The sequence below is a fragment of the Microcebus murinus genome, chromosome 16 (genome assembly GCF_040939455.1).
Source record: "Microcebus murinus isolate Inina chromosome 16, M.murinus_Inina_mat1.0, whole genome shotgun sequence".
In the NCBI taxonomy this organism is placed as follows: Eukaryota; Metazoa; Chordata; class Mammalia; order Primates; family Cheirogaleidae; genus Microcebus; species Microcebus murinus.
In genome coordinates, this window is record NC_134119.1 from 33508456 (window position 1) to 33531100 (window position 22645).

At 41.4% G+C, this 22645-nt stretch overlaps 1 protein-coding gene across 5 annotated transcripts in view; it reads right to left on the minus strand.

The window, feature by feature from the left end:
* NDRG3 (NDRG family member 3) overlaps positions 1–22645 on the minus strand; it is a 138436-nt gene that overhangs the window by 33299 nt on the left and 82492 nt on the right. For 4 of the 5 annotated variants that reach the window (XM_076011102.1, XM_076011103.1, XM_076011100.1 and 1 more), the window contains 5 exons: positions 18735–18770; positions 6022–6127; positions 3708–3828; positions 1852–1914; positions 376–436 (listed from right to left, as the gene is read on the minus strand). In XM_076011102.1, the coding sequence (XP_075867217.1) occupies positions 376–436; positions 1852–1914; positions 3708–3828; positions 6022–6127; positions 18735–18770 (387 nt within the window). Of the gene's footprint in view, positions 1–375; positions 437–1851; positions 1915–3707; positions 3829–6021; positions 6128–10275; positions 10984–18734; positions 18771–22645 lie in introns of those variants that run through there. The other variant, XM_012755034.3, reaches the window with a different exon arrangement.

Consider the following 22645-nt stretch of genomic DNA (forward strand, 5'->3'; position numbering starts at 1 on the left):
TAGCTGGGACTATAGGCATGTGCCACCATACTCAGCTAATTTTTCTATTTTTTGTAGGGACGTGGTCTCATTCTTGCTCAGCTGGTCTTGAACTCCTGACTCAAGCAATCCTCCTGCCTTGGTCTCCCAGAGTGCTAGAATCACAGGCGTGAGCCCCCTCACCCAGCCTAGGCCTTACTTTCAATTGACAATGTACTCCCCTCATCTGTGGTTTTTCAAGCACTGTAAGTACTAAGCAAGACTCCATCTGAAGCACACAGAATTCACAGAAAAACTGACATAAGACCCAGAATAGTGCCTGGTCATTTAACACAGCACTAACATCTGTGACCTAGGCAGTGCCTCAAGGGTACTGAATCCTCTCTACATACTTACTGCAAATCTGCTGAGGATGTAAGCTCCAGCTCCAACTCCAATCCCAATGATGCTTTTCAGACTGTGAATGGGGCATACCAACAATTGACAGAGTCAACTTCATTTGGAGCAGCATTACACAATGGAAAGAAAACAACCCAAATCCTGGCTCTGACATGAGAATTTGGGCAAGTTTTTTTGTTTGTTTTGTTTGTTTGTTTGTTTGTTTTGTGACAGAGTCCCACTCTGCTGCCCAGGCTAGAGTGCCATGGCGTTAGCCCGGCTCACAGCAACCTCAAACTCCTGGGCTCAAGCAATCCTTCTGCCTCAGCCTCCCAAGCAGCTGGGACTACAGGCATGTGCCACCATGCCCTGCTAATTTTTTCTATATATTTTCAGTTGGCCAATTAATTTTTTTCTATTTTTTTAGTAGAGACAGGGTCTTGCTCTTGGTCAGGCTGGTTTCCAACTCCTGACCTTAAGTGATCCACCCGCCTCAGCCACCCAGAGTGCTAAGATTACAGGCATGAGCCACTGTGCCCAGCCTTTTGCTTAATTAAGCATCCTTCTGATGCTTAATTTCCCTACCTATAAAACAAGGATACCACCATCTACTTTCAAATTGATCTTAATGGTTAAATAATGTATGACTGAAACCTGGGAAACGTCCATGACCACTCACTGTCCTATCACCTCAATATCCAACCCATCAGGAAGTCAAGTGCAGTTTATCTCTAGAATGTTTCCATCTATCTCCATCTGCTTCAGCCCCTCCCCCGACAGCATCCAGTACCAAGCTATCATTAATTCTTGCCTGGATTTCTGTAATAGTTTTACTGTTCTTCCTGTTTTTTCTCCCTTACTCTTCTCCAAGCCATTCTCTCCACAGCAAGAGTAACCCTAACCCTAACCCTAACCCTAACCCCTTCTAAAAATTTAAACAGCTTTATTGATGTACGATATACATACCTAGAGTGATCATTGTAAAAAAAGTAAATTGGATATCACTCCCCTGCTTAAAACTCTTCAAGGTCTTTTCTTTACATTTAGAATAAAATCACAAAGTCTTATCTGATCTGTTAGACCTATGTAATCTGGTCCTTGTCTGTTTCTTGAATTTCACTCCATGCCTTTCTTCCACTTGCTCATCTGGCCCAGGGCCTTTGGACATATTCTTTCTGTCCAGAATTCTCTTGCCCTGGCTGTCTGTCTAGGTGGCTCCTTTTCATCTTCCAGGTCTCAGGCTAGATGACCCCTTCCCAGAGAGATGTTCCCTAACTACATTCATTCATGCAGACCCTGCCTTTATTCTCTATCACAATACCCCCACTGGCTTTTTCATGGTACTTTAGTGTGTCTGTTTCCTTGTTAACCCACTAACTCCAAGAGAAGAGCGACTATTCTGTTTTGCTCACCATCCTATCCTCTGGAACACACATTACAGAATTGACTACACAAAGTCAATAAAAACTGTGAAAGACTGCAGAAGGAACCTACCTCAAGTGGGTAAGAATAGGAGGCAGCATCTCAGCCAGCTCATCCATTGTGGGGTACTGGTACCTGAAATCCAGAAGGATATCTCCTGAATTAGAAACCACTCACAATTCTCAGTTACTAGAAAGTAACTAGCTGGAAAGTACAGGAGGCTTAGATAAAAACATTTGCTCTTACCAAAAGCTCAAAAGAGGTAATGTGAAAACAATGTGGCATGTTGTATAATTCTCTATGACTGACATGCTAAAAAGAAAGCAAAAGAACCCCCATGTTTCTGTATCCTAAAGAACAGTCTCTGGGACCAGACGAAGCCATGTGAGAAGAACTGGTAATATGGTTCTCTACTAGTGTGATTCCAAACCCACTTCAAATGGGGTCCAGGCTCAATAAACTTTCAGCAGTAAAAGTCAACTCAGGAAGTGGCTCTTTGCCTACAGCTTATATTAGGCAGCAAAACACAAACATAAACAAAGCTTTATGGGGCCTAGGCACAGTTACAAATCCTGAGCATGAATGTTTATTTGTAACTATAGGATAACATGGTTATTTTAGTAATTGTTTTTGGATTTGGTTCACATATGAGCCATTTGATCCTAAAATGGTCAGGCAAGCCCAGAAACAGACCCAAGCCAGGAATCCAAGAAAAGCAAGGAGCATTCACAGAGATTACAGAATCAGAGATGAAAGGATGCTAAGATGACAGCCTGTATGTGACGCAGGGTCTGCTTTACATCTGACAGGGAAGTCAGCCTGCCTCTGCTGGAACACTTTAAGGAAGGGAGTGCTCTTGAACCATTTGTGTACAAAAGAGAAAAGAGGGACTGCATCCAAATCTTATTGGATATGAACTGAGTACTGGCCAATCTGCATTTGAGAGGCAGAACAATTTGGACACGGTCAACACAGATTCTGGACCCAGAATGCCTGGATCAAATCCTTGCTCTGCTACTTACTTCTTATGTAATCTTAGCCAAGTTATTTAATTTTCCTGTGCCTCTGTTTCTTAATTGATAAAATGGGAATAACAGTAAACTTAATCCTATCTCATAGGGTTATGAAGATGAAATGAATTAATAAATGTAAAGCATTGGCAGCAGCATCTGGAACACTGAGTACTATGTAAGTGTTAGCTATCATTTGTCTGCAATGGTCTATTTCACAGCAGTCACTAGCCAAAGGCAGCTCTGGAGACAAGTAAAAGGAGAGGGGAAGAAATAGCATCCCACGGCGTGTGCTCTCACTCCTCCTCCTGGGGTCCTCTGGATAAGCACATTGTCCAGGGAACAGGAAGGGAGCCTAGGACTCTGCCATGCAAAGCAGGCTTGGGGTGAAGCTCAGCATGCCAAGGCCAGTCACACTGCACCTCTATCTGCCAGGACAGCCTCTCCGAATAAATGGTTACACAGACATTCAATTTCCATCACTAGATTAGGAACTAAGGATGGGAGATGTTCCCAGGTATGCTCAGAGGGATCTGAATTTTGGCCTAGTAGTTGGGAGTTCCAGAAAGGGACACGAAAACAACAGATTTAAAAGTAGACAAAGAAGGGGACAGATAAAAGATTGTGAGAAGTGGGTATACCAGACACGTACGCTTTCTTATTATAGGAAAGCAGGTTCCTGCTATGAAGAGCCATATCTGGATATGGGAAAACATGCAGTTCCCCCCAACAGACTACACATAACAGTCCTCTCAGCCCCCAGAGACAAAATGTGAGGATGGTTGGTTAAGTTGGTTAAGTGCAACCTATTGGTTGTGATAAAATCAAGTGAAAGGAAGCATACACTGCTTCCACTGCAGCTAAGTCATTTGCTCTTCTGAGTGCATGTCTCTCAGGAGATCTTGCTTGTGGCCTTACCCTGTTGGGAAAGGGGGTGCACCTTCCTGCTGGCCTGGGGCATCCACATGGCAGACAACAAAGCGTTGGGTGATCTCTTGCATATCCTCAAAGTTAAAGAATGAGTTGAAACAGGATTTATCTATAAGAATAAAATTGCCCATGAGTCATAGTCTCTCCATTTCTCCCCAGTTTTCCCACTACTAAGTCAATGCCATATCATGGTCTTTTTTTTTTTTTTTTTTTTTTTTTTACATTTTTTTTTTAAATATTTTAAATTTTACACGCTAGATCAAACAGAAGAAATCTTTTTTTTTTTTGAAACAGAGTTTCACTCTGTTGCCCAGGCTACATCGCCTTGGCGTGAGGCTATCTCATAGCAACCTCAAACTCCTGGGCTCAAGCAATCCTCCTGCCTCAGCCTCCTGAGTAGCTTGGACTATAGACATGGGCCACCCACGATACCTGGCTTTAAAAAAAAAAAAAAAATATATATATATATATATATATATATATATATATATATATATATACATAGGGTGCAGTGGCTCACGCCTGTAATCCTAGCACTCTGGGAGGACAAGGCAGGTGGATTACTCAAGGTCAGGAGTTCAAAACCAGCTTGAGCAAAAGCGAGACCCCATCTCTACTATAAATAGAAAGAAATTAATTGGCCAACTAATATATATACAAAAAATTAGCTGGGCATGGTGTTGCATGCCTGTAGTCCAGTTACTTGGGAGGCTGAAGCAGAAGGATTGCTTGAGCCTAGGAGTCTGAGGTTGCTGTGAGCTAAGCTGATGCCACTGCACTCTATCCTGGTCAACAAAAGTGAGACTCTGTCTCAAAAAAAAAAAAAAAAATATATATATATATATTTAGTTGTCCAGCTAATTTCTTTCTATCATTTTAGTAAAGACAGGATCTCGCTCTTGCTCAGGCTGGTCTCGAACTCCTGAGCTTAAAACATTTGCCCCTCTTGGCCTCCCAGAGTGCGTGCTAGAGTTACAGGCGTGAGCCACCATGCCCGGCCTGATATCACAGTCTTCTTTCACTTCCTTTGAACTACCATTCCTCTAAAGTGAGATGTCGTGATTCAAGCTGCCCTAAAGGTTGAATAGGACATAGCTCATATTGAGATACAATTTGCTGATGTTTGTTTGTTTTAGGTGTTGCACAAAAATAATCTTACATCTGTAATTGTTGTCATTTCTCATGCACATCATTCTCTGTCTAACAAATAGTCTGGCTAAACTGAATGTCTTGAGCTTCTTACATTCACCATGTGGAAGCTGTGTCCTGGCACAACTGCTAGGGTGCAGGAAGGGTGTTGCTTCACTTTCTCTTAGAAACTGGTTAAATCACTTCTTATCTAAGGTAGCTACAAAAGCTCTAGTACCAAACTGAGGTTTCAAATGCAGGCCACCTCTGATAACCAGACAGTGTGAAAGAAAACACATGGCTATGTGTTTTCTCTATGGCTAGAGCCATAATCTTATACTGCCATCTAGAAAAGTCCACTTAAAGTCACCGATGACAGGCTGTAGCAAGAATACTTGTTTTTTTTTTTTTGAGACAGAGTCTCACTATGTTGCTCAGGCTAGAGTGAGTGCCGTGGCGTCAGCCGAGCTCACAGCAACATCAAACTCCTGGGCTCAAGCGATCCTACTGCCTCAGCCTCCCAAGTAGCTGGGACTACAGATGTGTACCACCATGCCCGGCTAATTTTTTGTATATATATTTTTAGTTGGTCAATTAATTTCTTTCTACTTTTAGTAGAGACAGGGGTCTCGCTCTTGCTCAGGCTGGTTTCGAACTCCTGACCTTGAGTGATCCTCCCACCTTGGCCTCCCAGAGTGCTAGGATTACAGGCATGAGCCACTGCGCCCAGCCAAGAATACTTCCACAAGTTCATTGAAAAGCTTACAATAAAGTTAAGTTCAAACTCTGGATTTTTTAACCTGAATAATGAAAAAGCCAAAGTACAGACTTGAAAAAAACTGATTTCAAGCCTACTTTCTTAATCAGTTCATCATATAATCTTCAATCCCTTAGCAGCTATGATGCAAAGGCAAGATATACTTCCAGTATCCCCCAAAAGACATTCCCCTGCACACTTCTCAGAAACTTTAACTCTGCTGTTAACAAATGTAGCAGTGAGGAGAGAAGGTTATGACAGAGTGGGGAAAGCTTCTGCTTTATTAGAATACTGTCATTTGTTGTTGATTTTTTTATTTTTGTCCTTTTTTTGGTTCATCCTAGTTTGTCCTCGATGTTTTTTAATACATAAAGATTAAGTATGATAAAAAAGGAAGGTGTAAATTGAAATACATACGGTTGAGGCCAATGTCATGGTATGTCAGTATAACTGGTCTATTTCCCTTTGGTAAGCCTCTTATAGTGACGCGGACCATACCATGGGTTGTTTCTATGTCATGTTCCTGTAATAAGAAAACATAAAGTCTCAGTAAAGGCAGAATAAATATTCCAGGTTGCCAAAGTTTCACAATGACACTTCATCACCATTTCCCACTGGCTGGGTTAGGACACAGTAATAAAACATAAGCATACCAGAGAAGGGCTGTATTATATATAATATTTATATTTTCTAATTCTTCCAGATAGATAAATAAATAGAGAGAAAAGCACACCTTGTCATCCCTAAAACTCACTTAAGAGTCCAAGAAGTCAGGAATCTGTTGAAGAAACATTTGCAACTGGCTAAGGAAGGGAGATCAGTAAGTTGGGTTAAAGAGTCAGTTAAGACTTGAGGGAAGAAAAGTTAAGGAAACAGAGATATGTAGAAGTTGCTGAGTAAAAAGGTCAGAGGGTTCAGAGCCTATAAACAAATGTTCAGCTACCGATAATTTCAGTACACACCTATGAGTGTCTCTGCCTAGGATTTCTCTTCTTTCCTGACAGCCAGCAGGAGCTCTTGGCCACCATGATTGTAGAATATAACTTATAGCCACAGCTTACTGGAGTCAGGTAGGCATCTTGCCCATCCCTCGCTAGCAATCTGTAATTGGTACTAAGAGATTTCATCCTAAGCCCGGTTCTTCTCTTGAAAATAGCAGTTTGGAGCTTTTATTTTTTTTTTTCTGAGACAGAGTCTCACTCTGTTGCCCTGACTAGAGTGCTGTGGCGTCAGCCTAGCTCACAGCAACCTCAAACTCCTGGGCTCAAGCAATCCTCCTGCCTCAGCCTCCCGAGTAGCTGGGACTACACACACATGCCACCATGTCCAGCAAACTATATATATCTGATTAATTTCTTTTTATTTTTAGTAGAGAAGGGGTCTCGCTCTTGCTCAGGCTTGTTTCGAACTTCTGACCTTGAGCAATCCTCCCACCTCGGCCTCCAGAGTGCTAGGATTACAGGCGTGAGCCACCGCGCTCCGCCCAGGCTTGATGACTTTCACAGCTTTTTGTGTAACAATGATGGTACCTTAGACGATGTAATCCTTCCAGACTTTCATGATGTTCTACCGGGCTCTCTTCCATAGTGTTGGCGATTCTTTCCACAGCGTATCTGATGTGATGAACCTTAAAGGTCCATATGACCCCCTGAGCTAGAGGCTGAACACTGTGTTTGAGGACAAGCAGACCACTTTGATGCCTTCAGTATTGAACTCATGGGGTCCTGGGTGGCCAGAACCAATACCGAAAGAACTTTAAAGGCAGTCCCTTTCTAGCAAGGTACTTCCTGACTTCAAGGACAAAGCATCAATGGAACCAATCCAGAAAAAGGATTCTCATTTTTAAGGCCTTCTTTTCGTACAACCAAAAGACTGGCAGCTGGTGTTTATCTTTTCCCTGTAAGGCGTGGGGTTGGCAGCTGTATAGAAAGGGCAATCTTCATCATAAATCTGACAAAACAGTAGAGTCACCCTAACCCTTCCTGCCTTAAATCCCGGTGCTTGCTTCTCTTCCTTACAAATAAATATCCTTTGTGGCATTTTCTTCTCAGAACAGGGCACATTTGTTTGCATCAAAACCTGTTCAGGCAGATACCCTTTCTCCTTAATGATTTTCTTAATGGTGTTTGCGAACTCGTCTGCTGCTTCTTGGGTGGCAGTAGCTGCTTCTCCTGTTATCTTCACATTTTTTAAGCCAAATCTCTTTCTAAAATTATCATACCATATTTTGCTGGCATTAAGTTCTCCAGCTATAGTTCCTTAACCTTCCTTTTGCTTTAAGTTGTAATATAATGACTTCTTTTTCTCAAATCACATTAGAACCTATAGGTATGCCTCTTTTATAGCAACGCTGCACCCACATAAAAGCTCTATTTTCAATATGAGATAAAAATGTATTTTGGGCCGGGTGTAGTGCCTCATGCCTATAATCCTAGCACTCTGGGAGGCTGAGCTGGGAGGACTGCTTGAGCTCAGGAGTTTTAGACCAGCATCAGCAAGAGTGAGACACCATGTCTAGTAAAAATAGAAAAATTAGCCAGGCGTCATGGTGTGCATCTGTAGTCTCAGCTACTCGGAGACTGAGACAGGAGGATCCCTTGAGCCTAGGAGTTTGAGGTTGCAGTGAGCTAAGATGATACCACTATACCACTCTATCCAGGGCAACACAGTGAGACTGTCTAAAAAAATGTATTTTGAAAAAAGTGCAAGGTTTTTATACCTGTTAGCATAGGTGTAGTGACAGCTTCATGAATTTCCTTTCTTTTTTTTTTTACTATGGTCCTTACACTGGATTCATTTGTCTTGAGATGATGGGTAAGCACAGCTATACACGATTTTACAGTACATATTGAGCAATTCAATTTTTTGTTGTAATGTCATGACTTTTTTCTGCTTCTTGGGAGCACTTCCAGCATCACTAGTGGCACTTTGGGTTTTGGGGTTCCCCCCCCAGACACAGGGTCTTATGCTGTCACCCAGGCTGAAGTTCAGTGGCACAGTCATAGCTCACTGTAACTTTGAACTCCCAGGATCAAATGACCCTCCTGCCTCAGACAAGAGGCACTTTGTATGGATCCCATGGTATCATTGAAGGTTTATGGTATTGCACTAAACCTGATGAAAGACATGCAAGAACCTCAAGACATCACTTTTACTGTTATACACAATTTACTAGACAAACTGCTCACACAGACATGATTATTGTCACTTGGCATTTTAAGCACATACAAATATTTGAGCTCATCACAATAGCAACAGGAGGTAGATACAAAATTATTACAATAGTACAGTACGTGCAACAGTTAACTTTATGCAGTTATGACCTAATGCTGCAAGTTTATGTTTGTTTCCATTTCTCTGGACTATGAATGGTGCCATGTGTTTATGTGCATCAGTTTTCACTTTTTATAATGTATTTGTGTATATTTAATGACAGTAAGTGATATGATACATTAGTGTCTACATGTATTTTATGCATTCATGACATAGCTAACTTTTTTCATATTTTTCTGATATTCCTAGGCTATGTGGTTTGTCTGCGAGTTTTTTCGAACTCTTCCAAATCTCAAAAACATTTTCCAATATACTTTTTGAAAAAAGCCACATATAAATGGACCCATGCAGTCCAAACGTTGTTGTTCAAGGGTCAACTGTACATTGTAGCCTTCTTTATAAATAAAAAAACTTAGAAACATTACAAATATTCATCACTGGTGAAACTGATAAATGAATTATGATCTATTAACATAATGAAATACAGATAAAAATGAATGAGCTAGCACTATAAGCATAGTACAGAGAAAATCTTGAAAAAAAATGCTGAGTAAAAGTATGAGGCAGAAGGATGCATGTGCAACATATCACTTATGTCAATTTTTAAAAAAGCAATACTATAGATTGTATATGTTTACATATATATTTAAAGTACAAAAACTTGGGGGGAAAGGAATATACACTAACTTTAGGACTTTGTTTCCTTCTGGGAGGGGATGGATTATGAAAGAGAACTTAAGGAGGCTTCAGAATCTCTCATGTTTTGATTCTTGAAAGAAAGAATGAAGAGGGAGGGGGAAGAAGACAGTGTGGCACTCTGGCATTTGGAGTGACACAATAGATGAACCCAAGTGGAAAAGTGTCCAACAACTTGTCACCTTGACAATCTGGTTGCTGCAGCTGGCCTTCTGTCATACCAAAACCTTCAGCACACTCCTGCTTGAATAGCCCAGCTTGGCCTCAACTGTGCTACTGAGAACTGAAAGAATCCACCAGTTTGCACTTTGGCCCTAAGAGTAGCAAGACCTCCCCAAGGCCAGGCAGGTAATTGATAGTGATGGGTAGGGGGATAGTGAGCTGCTAGGGAAGGTCAGGAGGATGATGAAAAGAAAGGTACTGCTTTGTCATCAATCCATAATCTGGATGAAATTCAGAGTTAACATTGGCTCCTTACAAAATCACAACTTTTTAGGGAGATATCAGGCTCTGCCATCCCGTAACATGCCCTCAAATCACGTAATAACCAAAGTTTCAAAGGACTAAGAGTCCTAGGTCCTATTTGTTGCTCTATATGGAGCAGCCCTTGGTTGTCAATGTCTCATAAAGTTCTCCATTTTCAAAGCATATGAATTTAAATGTTCTTAGCAGAATAAAGAAAAAAAGAAAGGAGGCACTCACTTTCATGGGAATTTGCATGCACACCTTTGGTGACCTTGTCGATGAACAGCTTGAAACAGGTTCCATCTGGAGATGAGTGTACAGAGAGAGACCTTGGCTACAGAGATGATTCAATGGTCAGGCCACTGCAGGGAGTCACGTGTGCTGCCACCTTTCCGCTTTAGTCAACTATCATCTGTTTTATAGGCTCTTTCTCCAGTGACCTCACGCCCCACCCCAGCATTCTAGAGAGTGACCACACAATGAGAGGTGTGCTCAAAGGGAGCATCGGACAGGCTCCGGTCATAGCTCTTTCCCAGCCCTCTCTGATTACTGACCATCTTCAAGTCTCTGTATTCCCTGAAGATGATCCCCCATCCCTTCATTCTCCAGGCTTATAAAACAACCTGAAATCATAAAGATCCTGGACCTACTTCTCTACCTGGAGTGCCTCTCCCACCTGACAAAAGATGTAGTCTTAATCAGAAAGCCTTTTTAAGAATTTAAGAGTTTAGTATATTAACATTATTTGATAATTAACTTTCACCTTTTTCTTGCGTCTTCTCCTTTCAGCTAAATGTGCTGTCACCAGGATGACACTATCACCTAACTTGTCCTATACCTCTAAATTTACTAAATGATGATCACATCATGCCTGTTACTACTTCTTCCCTTCCCTAGTCAGTCTGAAATAGTTTAGGTACATGCATATGACAGCATAGTCCAGGAAATGTCAACATTTTTTTTTTTTTTTGAGACAGAGTCTCCCTTGTTGCCCAGGCTAGAGTGAGTGCCATGGTGTCAGCCTAGCTCACAGCAACCTCAAACTCCTGGGCTCAAGCAATCCTTCTGCCTCAGCCTCCCGAGTAGCTGGGACTACAGGCATGCGCCACCATGCCCGGCTAATTTTATATATATATTAGTTGGCCAATTAATTTCTTTCTATTTGTAGTAGAGACGGGGTCTCGCTCTTGCTCAGGCTGGTTTCAAACTCCTGACCTCGAGCAATCCGCCCGCCTCGGCCTCCTAGAGTGCTAGGATTACAGGCGTGAGCCACCGCGCCCAGCTCAACATTTTTATTAGTATGAAATTTCCTGTTTCCAATGAGAAGGCTACTGTATGAGCCTTGAGTATAGTTTTGTTATTCCATAGGAATTTTTGATATAATATCCCTACTACCTTACCCCTGTGTAGAGGTATACAGTAAATTTATACTATATAATATCAATCCCATAGTAAAAGAATCTGCCTCTACCCATCACTCAGCCTCCTGCCTACCAGTGGATCACATTTTCTTTTTCACACTTCCATAATGTATTTTCCCTGACTTTAGCATCAACTCTCTCCCCTCTTACCTCTCACAGATTTCTGCCTACTTCAATCAACACTTTCAGACATCTTTCACTTTTCAAGCACTCTCAACTCTCAGCCTTCTCACAATCATGCCCTTCATCTGAAAGCTTCTTTTGCAATGTGTCAACCTAAAATCTGTCTTTTCTTCCTTTAAAGCCAACTCCAACATTTTCTTCACATAGCCTTAGTTAACAATGAAAGAGAGTGAATGACTCTTTAACCCGCACACAACAGCTCAGAACACCTTCAGAACATGGCCTCTCTAGGATGAGTCTTCCCCTGGACTTTCCCCCTAGAGCTACAGGTAAAACTCTTCTCTTAGCATTGAGACTGCTAAGCTGAAAGGGTGTGGGTTTCGGGCATTTGGCAGCCATCATACATGTGATGTGACACAGCTTGCCAGAGACATAAACCCTCTAGTGACAGGAGAAAGGGAACTGAAACAAGGGGTGGTGAAAAAAAAGGACTTCAGCATTTTCTACAAGGTTCTTTTTGTTTTCCCCCAAATAAGAATAAAGTCACCTACATCCTTAGAACTATATACAATTAACAATTTCACCCTACCCCCAAAGAATAATAACAAAATCAAACCAGAAGTTGGGGGGAGGAATTTCAAGGAGACGATCTCAAGAAACAATGGCCATCCATGAGAAATGAAAAGCACAAGGCAGAAGTGGTGGAGATCAGCATAATCCCAGTGTTCCTGGGGTGGAGTGGGTAGGTAAAGGGAAGTAGCAGATATGAGGCTGCAAGGTAGTTTAGGGCCTTATTCCAGGCAGCCTTCAAGGCCAGAGGAGGAGCATGAAGTTGATTCAAGCTCTCTAACACAGATTGTGGTTCACCCCAGAACCACAGCTTTCCCCAAACATCTGTGTTGAGGAAACGTTCAGGATATTTATTTCACTTAATTCTGACTTTGTAACAATGCTCATTCACCAACTGATCGGTAAGAGTTTAAAACTGTTTAAACCCCTTTGAAGACGTAGTCACATACATATATTTGAATTGTCATACTAAAACCAGTCCCTCACAGTTGGGTTCTATAAATCAGTCCTCTAAAGAGCAACTGCAATTAAATAGCCAGCATAAAATTATTTAGTCTTTAGCCATGTCTGGATTATCACAGAAGCAAGAACTCCACCCATTACCAACCTCTTCTATGGGAATGATATATCCTGGAAAACAGCAGCTTTTCACTGTCCAATATATACTTATTGCATACTCCTATGGTGGAAATAGAAGGCAATTTGACAAAATATGCCAAGAGCCTTTTTTTTTTTTTTTTGAGACAGAGTCTCGCTTTGTTGTCCAGGCTAGAGTGAGTGCCGTGGCGTCAACCTAGCTCACAGCAACCTCAAACTCCTGGGCTCAAGCGATCCTACTGCCTCAGCCTCCCGAGTAGCTGGGACTACAGGCATGCACCAACATGCCCGGCTAATTTTTTATATATATATCAGTTGGCCAATTAATTTCTTTGTATTTATAGTAGAGACGGGGTCTCACTCTTGCTCAGGCTGGTTTTGAACTCCTGACCTCGAGCAATCCACTCGCCTTGGCCTCCCAGAGAGCTAGGATTACAGGCGTGAGCCACCACGCCCGGCCCAAGAGCCTTAAATATACTCATTCCAAGAATCCAGCTAAGAAAATACTCCAAAGTGTGAATAAAATTTATGCACAAAAATATTCACAGAAGTGAATATATATATATATATATACATATATATATATATATATGTATATATATATATATATATATTTGGTTTTTTTTTCTTTTTCAAGAGACAGGGTCTTGATCTGTTGCCCAGGCTAAAGTGCAGTGGCAAGATCATCACTCACAGCAGCCTTCAACTCCTGGACTCAAGTGATCCTCCTGTCTCAGCCTCCTGAGTAGCTAGGATTACAGGTATGAGCCACCATGACCAGCTTATTTTTATGAGTTTTAAAGTGACCTGGAAATGAGACTGTTTTCTAATATTAAGTCAGAAAAGGAGATATCAAATTATATACCTAATATGACAGCCATATAAATAAAAACTGCCTTTTTATAAAAATTAAAAATACATAGGGCCAGGCACAATATATAGTGGCTCTTGCTTGTAATACTGCCACTCTGGGAGGCCAAGGTAGAAGGACTGCTTGAGCTCAGGAGTTGGGGACCATCCTCAACAAGAGGGAGACCCTGTCTCTACTAAATATAGAAAAATAAGCCAGGAATCTTGGTACATGCCTGTAGTCCCAGCTACTCAGGAGGCTGAGGCAGAAGGATCAATTGAATCTAGAAATTTTACGTTGCAGTAAGCTGTGATGATGCCACTGTACTCTACCTGGGCATCAGAGTGAGACTGTCTCAAAAAATATATATATATGTAATATATGTACACACACATCAACACCAAACATATTAACATAGTTGACCCTGGCATTATAAAATAATGAATTTCTCCTAGCTACTTCATATTTCTCTGTGCTTTCTAAACGTTGAACTGTATGCATGTTTTGTTTTGTTTTTTTGAGACAGGGTAGCCTCCAACTCCTAGGCTTAAGCAATCCTCCTCGTTCAGCCTCCTAAGTAGCTAGGACTACAGGTAAACACCACCATGCCCAGCTAATTTTGTTATTTTGAGTAGAAGCAGGGTTGTACTAGTAACACAGGCTGGTCTTGGAACTCCTGGCCTCAAGCAATCCTGCCACAGCCTCCAAAAGTGCTGTGATTATAGGTGTAAGCCACCTCACCCAGTCCAGCATGTGCACTCTTGATAACAAGAATATAAAGGTAAAAACTGGAAAGAAATATAATAAAATATGGTTATCTCTGGGTAGTGAGATTAGAGATGATCTTTATTTATATGCTTTTCTGAACTTTCTAAATTTGTTTGATTATACACAAAATAAATGCTATCACTGTTTTTTTTGGAGACAGAGTCTCGCTTTGTTGCCCAGGCTAGAGTGAGTGCTGTGGCGTCAGCCTAGCTCACAGGAACCTCAAACTCCTGGGCTCAAGTAATCCTCCTGCCTCAGCCTCCCAAGTAGCTGGGACTACAGGCATGTGCCACCATGCCCGGCTAATATTTTCTATATATATTAGTTGGCCAATTAATTTCTTTCTATTTATAGTAGAGACGGGGTCTCGCTCTTGCTCAGGCTGGTTTTGAACTCCTGACCTTGAGCAATCCGCCCGCCTCGGCCTCCCAGACAGCTAGGATTACAGGCGTGAGCCACCGCGCCCGACCTCTATCACTGTTTAAAAGCATCATATCATATACACAGAGAAGCTATAGCATCTGTCCCAGCTCTGGTTCCAAACTTCTAAGCAGTCTTACAAGGAAAAGAGAATTAAGCAGCACTGAAGCAGATAAATGGACAAGAAGAAGCCTGCTAGCTCTCTGTTTCATTAGGAAGTAGGATCTCTTCTCATTTCTTATCAATTCTAAGCATTTTACCTTGAATCATTCCTCTTTCCTCATTACTCTTACATCCACATTATAACTGCTGTTTGCTTCAGAAGAGCTATTTAACAATGATATCACTTAGGACACTCAAAGAACCAAGAGAAACAGTATATTTTTATTACTGAAGGAAATAAAAAATATAAAATATTTTTTATATTTTATAAAAATATAAATTTTTTTATTTAAAATAAAAAAATATACTGAAGAAACAGTATATTTTTATTACTGAAGGCATGTAGTTGCTTAGCAAAAAAACAGAAGGAAAGAAGGCAATTTAGATTTGAGCTGTGAGCTTGGTTGACAATACACTAAGATAACTTCTAGGGGCTATCATCAAAGATTCCTTAAAGATTTTTCTCAGGCAAGACAGAGCCCCACATGTGATTAAATTCACCCCCACAGCACAGTGATGCTAGTGGAGAACACAAATGTCAAGGCTGAATGCCTTTCCACTGAGTGACAATGCTGGCTTTAGATTTGTTCTCTTTGTCTCCTAAGAACCCCCCATAGTTTCTAGGAAGGCTTTAGGCAATCTGGGCCATTCTAGACTTCTGTATCACAGTTCTTACCTCCTAGGTCTCCTATTACCTGTTGCTAGACTCCTGATCCAGGTATCCCTTGTCTCCAGAACATCACATACACTTTTTTTTTTTTTTCCTGAGAAAGAGTCTCACTCTGTCCCCCAGGCTAGAGTGCCATGGCATCAGCCTAGTTACAGCAACCTAAAAGTTTTGGGCTCAAGTGCTCCTCCTGTCTCAGTCTCCCAAGTAGTTGGGACTACAGGCAAGTGCCACCACGCCTGGCTAATTTTTTATATTTTTAGTAGAGTCAGGGTCTCACTCTTGCTCAGGGTGGTCTGGAACTCCTGAGCTCATTGGATCCTTCTGCGACAGCCTCCCACAGTGCTAGGATTACAGGTGTGAGCCACTGCACTCTGCCCATCACATAAAACCTATAACAAAGAGACAGCCGGGCATGGTGGCTCACGACTGTAATCCTGGCACTCTGGGAGGCCGAGGTGGGCGGATTGCTCAAAGTCAGGAGTTCAAAACCAGCCTGAGTGAGACCCCGTCTCTACTATAAATAGAAAGAAATTAATTGACCAACTAAAAATATATAGAGAAAAAATTAGCCGGGCATGGTGGCGCATGCCTGTAGTCCCAGATACTCAGGAGGCTGAGGCAGTAGGATCACCTGAGCCCAGGAGTTTGAGGTTGCTGTGAGCTAGGCTGATGCCACGGCACTCACTCTAGCCTGGGCAACAAAGTGAGACTCCCTCTGTCTCAAACAAAACAAAACAAAACAAAACAAAACAAAACAAAACAAAACAAAAACAAAGAGACAGAGCAGAATGGAGGTAGAAGAGGATCCACTAGTGCTGGAAAGAGGGAAAAAAAGGGTCTATGTTTGGTTTTTTTTAAAACAATCCAAAAAAGCTGTACATTCAACCTGACTGACAAACATCATGACAGTGACAGACACTTGGCATCATTCTACTTGTATCTCAACTAAAAGTTATATTCATAAGCCCAAACATGTTACTTACTATATTAAAGATTTACCCAACATATCAAGAATTTTTGTCAGACTAGTTTTAAGTCTTAATATTAAAATGTGATTCATAGTTACATTTCTAAAACTTAATTTTATTCATAGCTATAATTTTATTATCTTTGAAAAAAATCTCAAAAGATATTATAAACCAGAATATTAACACTGGTGAAATAACAGGTGACTTATTTATTTATTTTTTTGCCTTTTCTTATTTATTTTGCAATGAGCATGTAATCTTTTATATTCCAATTTTCATTTTTGCGGAGAGGCACTCAATTTGATAAAAATACATACTTCCACACTTTTAGGCAGAAGTATATATATACTATTTCTGTAGTTCCTCACCTTGAATTTTACTGTCACCCTCTCTCAAATGATTTCCTTCTAGGTAAATTATATCAAACATTAACAGCAATCAAGCTCAACTGGTTCAACCTAGGATCCAAATCATAACTGAAGTCAGATCAAATTAAAAACAATCAAACTCAAACCTGACTGCTACTATTTAATCAAAAAAATAATAGAACTTTTTGTTTTTGAGTAAAGGAGCCATTACCAATAGTGAACGACTAACAACACTAGGGTGATTATGTTTTATATATAAAGCACCAAATAGTTACATCAAGAGGTTTTTGGAACTGGGATTCAAAAATATGAATCCTTCCAAGCTCAGCCTCATCTGTCCTTAGAAGGAAGCTCAGTTGTTTTGTTTTGTTTTGAAGAGACAGGGTGTCGCTCTGCCATCCAGGCTGGAGTACAGTGGTCCAATCACAGCTCACTATAACCTCAACCTCCTGGCCTCAAGTGATTCTCCTGCCTCAGCTTTCCAAGTAGCTGAGACTGCAAGTGCATGCCATGCCCAGCTAAGTTTTTTTTTTTTTTTTAATAGAGACAGAGTCACACTAAGTTACCTAGGCTACTCTTGAAGAACTCTTAGCCTCAAGTGATCCTTCTGCCTCGGCTTCCCAATGTACTGGGATTATAGGCATGAGTTACCGCATCTGGCCCTTGAATCTCAGGTTTAAGGACAACTCAACTTCTCACAACATCTCAGCTCTGGACATGGACACGTGGGAAAGAATAGGCAACAGATTCAGGACAAATGGGTTTTTTAAACCCAACCACTCAATGGCAAGTTATGAAGCCTGATTCTTAATTTCCTCACCCATAAAACAGAGATAATAAAAAACATTTTGTGATGTTGCTCCAAAAATTGGAGGTAATATATGTTTAGTAGGTACCCTACAGTAGGCACCCAATAAATGATGATGATATAACTGGTTTGCCTATAAGACAGATATTAGTTCTCCCTTTTGATGCTAGTGTTATAGAGATTCCACTATAATTAACATAAAATGCATATTTGAATATAACTATTTACTTGTGGGTATAGAGATTGGCTGAATACTGGATGTAAGGAAGTTGGTTTTCCAGCACCTTTTCCTGCTAGTGCCATGTAACCCTACTTCATGTCAATTGTGTTAGTCACTACTATGGCATCTATCCCAGTGGTCGGGCTGACCAGGCTGTGAAACTCCCCCTATCCATGTACTCATTTTTTCCTCCCATTTCTTTCAAGACCAGTCAACTGATAAAGTAGGTAGATGGACAGTTGCTGGTTATCTTCAAATTGGCAATAGAGCTACATGCAAAAGCAAACCAGGAAGAACAGTATCATTTAGGAAAATACTAATGAGTCAGGTTGAATTTTGCATTTCCAAACATCAAGCCAGGAGAAACCTGCATTTTGTATGAATAACAATTTGGCTTTTTCTTTTAGGAAAAGAATTTGTTGTCAAGAAGTCTCTCTTCTTCCAAAGTGCCCCTCCCCTACCTCCTCCACAGTGAGATAACAACCCCCCATTTGCCACCTGTGCAAATGAGGTTTCCAATATCATTTGAGGAAGGGATCTCTTCAATTCAGTAACCTATAATCATAAAGCAAGTACCTGGCAGGCAATGTTTGAACATGATAATAAATCATTTTAAATAAACTTGAGCCAATGACCAAAAGAACATTAAGGAGACATGTTAGCTACGATGAGATACAAGATCACCACCACAGGAAGGGAAGCATTGCAGAGATCCTGTACAGAGCCTGCTCGGTGCCTGCATAGTCCTTACCTGACAGTCAAAGTCCTGGAAGTTTCGTGTACCATTCTGTCAACAGAAGGCAGAAAACACAGTCAGTTTCCTCACATGGTTTCCCCAAATGTGCAGCAAATTCAATTCACAGTGAAAGCAGTTCATGTTCAAGCCTCCTGGTTAGCATAAAACTAAAATGGTTCCCCATTGCAAGGCTTCAGAGGCAGAGTGGGTTATAAACATGAGTTAGTAAAGGCTGAATCTTCAGAGGTGAAATTATGTTTTGGCAGTCTTTACTGAGGAGATAAAGGAAAGGAGCCTAGTTTCCTAGAAAGCTTGTGATTTCTTTCCTCCCTACCTAAGGAGTGCAGTGAGAACTTGTGGCAAGAATCTGAAAGTACACCTTCAACACATGACGAAAGTACCTGGGAGGAAAGAAGTTGGAAGCCAACTCTGAGATGGGTGAAGGAGAGGAGGAGCCAGGGTGCCCAGAACAGGAATTAAAGAAATGATTAGGAAGAGGATGAAGCTATGCATAGATTAGAAATGGAAGCCTTGAAATCTGAGAAAGAAATGCAGGGTCACTGAAGGGGGAAAAGAAAGACAAAACAGGTTTCCTAATGCACTGGCACATCTGTTACATCATATACAATTGCTGATGGGCAAAAAGAACTAGTCACTGACTCACTTGAAAGTAGAATACAGTCAAAAGAACCAAGGAGAATTCATCAAGCTTTTCTGAAGAAGGATTACATTATAGGGATGCTAGATTAAGGAAAAAAATAACCAATGGCAATGACTCAAGCATTTTTGTAGCATTTCAGATGCCACAGATGCAAGAGTATGACATAAAAGTGTAAAAAGGATAAAAAGTGACGTATCTGGGAAGGAAACAAACTTCTGACTTGATTTTTCACAAAGCATTAAGCACCTCCCCAAAGACACCTCTCATTATTTACAAACTGATTTATCATAACAATGTTTATTCTGTTTCTACAACAGCTTCCAGAAAGTTCCCAATGGCTTCCCAAAAGCTGTTAGTCCAGAGAAGCTCTAGATACCTGATCCAAAGGGAGTACAAAGTAGTCCTATCCCTCTTCAAGAAGATCCTCTTAGAAACAGTTCTGGATCCCACCCCCTACACTGCTGGCAGGACAAAGCAAAGAGATTAAAAGCACAGCCCAGTCAGTGTGGTATAAACACCTAAAGAAAAAAATTTGTCTACCCCATGAGGAGAACTAGCGGAACCTGCTGGGATGGTCTATTGCTGCACTATCCAATAAGGTAGCCATTAGCTACCTGTACAATTTAAATTGAAATTAATTACAATTAAAAATTCAGTTTCTCAGTCACATTAGCCCCATCTCAAATGTTCATAGTATTGGGCAGTGCAGATACAGAACACTTACATGACTGCAGAAACTTTGACTGGACAGCACTGATCTAGACTCCAAAACCTTCTGAAGTAATAAGGTTATAGGTGGGCAGCCATAGTCTTTCTAAAGGTGGCCTTCACAATAGATTACCAACCAGAGAGAGACTGCAGATGCCACTGTGTACAGGCAAGAGAGTGGTGGAGACAACTAGTCTGATATGTTATTCCCGATAAGAAATAGAGCTCACAAAAATAAAGCCTGGTGTAGGCACAGCATGGAAAGACAATTAAGACACTGTGTAGATGGGACCAAGTAGCACATTTCCAAGGAATGCTGCTATTGATAAAAAGGATCATCATGTTCCATGACTCCCACTAGCCTCACTAGGTATCTAAGAATGTCTTCATAGAAGTCACTGGTGTTGGCCGGGCGCGGTGGCTCACGCCTGTAATCCTAGCTCTTGGGAGGCCGAGGCGGGCGGATTGCTCAAGGTCAGGAGTTCAAAACCAGCCTGAGCAAGAGCGAGACCCCGTCTCTACTATAAATAGAAAGAAATTAATTGGCCAACTGATATATATATATAAAATTAGCCGGGCATGGTGGTGCATGCCTGAAGTCCCAGCTACTTGGGAGGCTGAGGCAGGAGGATTGCTTGAGCCCAGGAGTTTGAGGTTGCTGTGAGCTAGGCTGACGCCACGGCACTCACTCTAGCCTGGACAACAAAGCGAGACTCTGTCAAAAAAAAAAAAAAAAAAAAAAAAAAAAAAGAAGTCACTGGTGTTTAATTTACAGGTAGCCAGTGAGCTTCTAGTTCCTGATTCAACTTGCACCTTTCTCCAAATATAGCATAGGGCCTGGTATAAAGGAGGTGCTTAATATAGATTTCTAAAATAAATAAGCCAAAAATAAATGATTAAATGTTGAGAGATTTTTGTTAAGACATTGGGTCAGGCCAGGCGTGGTGGCTCACGCCTGTAATCCTAGCACTCTGGGAGGCTGAGGTGGGCGGATTGCTCGAGGTCAGGAGTTTGAAACTAGTCTGAGCAAAAGCGAGACCCTGTCTCTACTATAAATAGAAAGAAATTAATTGGCCAACTAATATATATAAAGAAAAAATTAGCCAGGCATGGTGGCGCATGCCTGTAGTCTCAGCTACTTGGGAGGCTGAGGCAGGAGGACTGCTTGAGCCCAGGAGTTTCAGGTTGTTGTGAGCTAGGCTGACGCCATGGCACTCACTCTAGCCTGGGCAACAAAGCGAGACTCTGTCTCAAAAAAAAAAAAAAGAGACATTGGGTCAAAACCAAAAAACTCTACAGCATTCCAGTTTAAGATGTGATATAGCTATTTAGTGGAGGGAAAAAAGTAGGATACAGAATGGTCTTTACAGTTTGACCTTGACTACATTAAAATACGCATTAAAAAGACTTAGAAGAAAAACACTAAAACATTAAGAGCAGCAGCTACTCTGCTACTGAGAACCTTAATAATTATCTAAACACCAAATCAAGATGTGATTTGAGAAAGGATTTGTGGGATGTTTTGGAGAATAAGAAACAGACCTAGGCCACAGTTTCAACATCAAAATACTAGAATTTCTAGGATATTTTAATTGTCCAACTGCCCTAAATACTGGGAGTTTTAGTCAAGAGTAGCTTAGCCTCTGGGAGGCTGAGGCAGGAGGATTACTTGAGGTCAGGAGTTCGGGACCAGCCTGAGCAAGAGCAAGAGCCCCTTTCTCTACTAAAATAGAAAACTTAGCCCGGCACCTAAAAATAGAATTGCTTGAACCCAGGAGTTTGAGGTTGCTGTCAGCTAGGCTGAAGCCACAGCACTCTAGCCCAGGCAACAGAAAAAGACTCTGTCTCAAAAAAATAAAAACAAAAAAAAAAGGCCGCGTGGTAGCTCACACCTGTAATCCTAGCTCTCTGGGAGGCCGAGGCGGGCAGATCACTCAAGGTCAGGAGTTCAAAACCAGCCTGAGCAAGAGTGAGACCTCGTCTCTACTAAAAATAGAAAGAAATTGATTGGCCAACTAAAAAAATATATATAGAAAAAATTAGCCAGGCATAGTGGCGCATGCCTGTAGTCCCAGCTACTCGGGAGGCTGAGGCAGTAGGATTGCTTGAGCCCAGGAGTCTGAGGTTGCTGTGAGCTAGGCAGACGTCATGCCACTCTAGCCCAGGGAACAAGTGAGACTCTGTCTCAAAAAGAAAAAGAAAAAAGAAAAAAGAGACTATTGTAGAAAATCACGGTTATAGGCTCAGTATATGCATCCTGTGAGCTTTACCCCCCCCCATTAAAAGAGCCCTACTTTTAAGCTGGTGAGGGTGGTTCATGTGTATAATCCCAGCACTTTGGAAGGCTAATGTGGGAGGATCACGTAGGCCAGGAGTTCAAGACCAGCCTGGGCAACATAGTGAGACCCAATCACTACAAACATAAAAATAAATTAGCCCGGCATGGTGGTGCATGCCTGTAATTCCAGCTACTAGGAAGGCTGAGGCAGGAGGAATACTTAAGCCTAGGCATTTGAGGTTGCAGTGAGCTATGATGATACCACTGTACTTCAGCCTG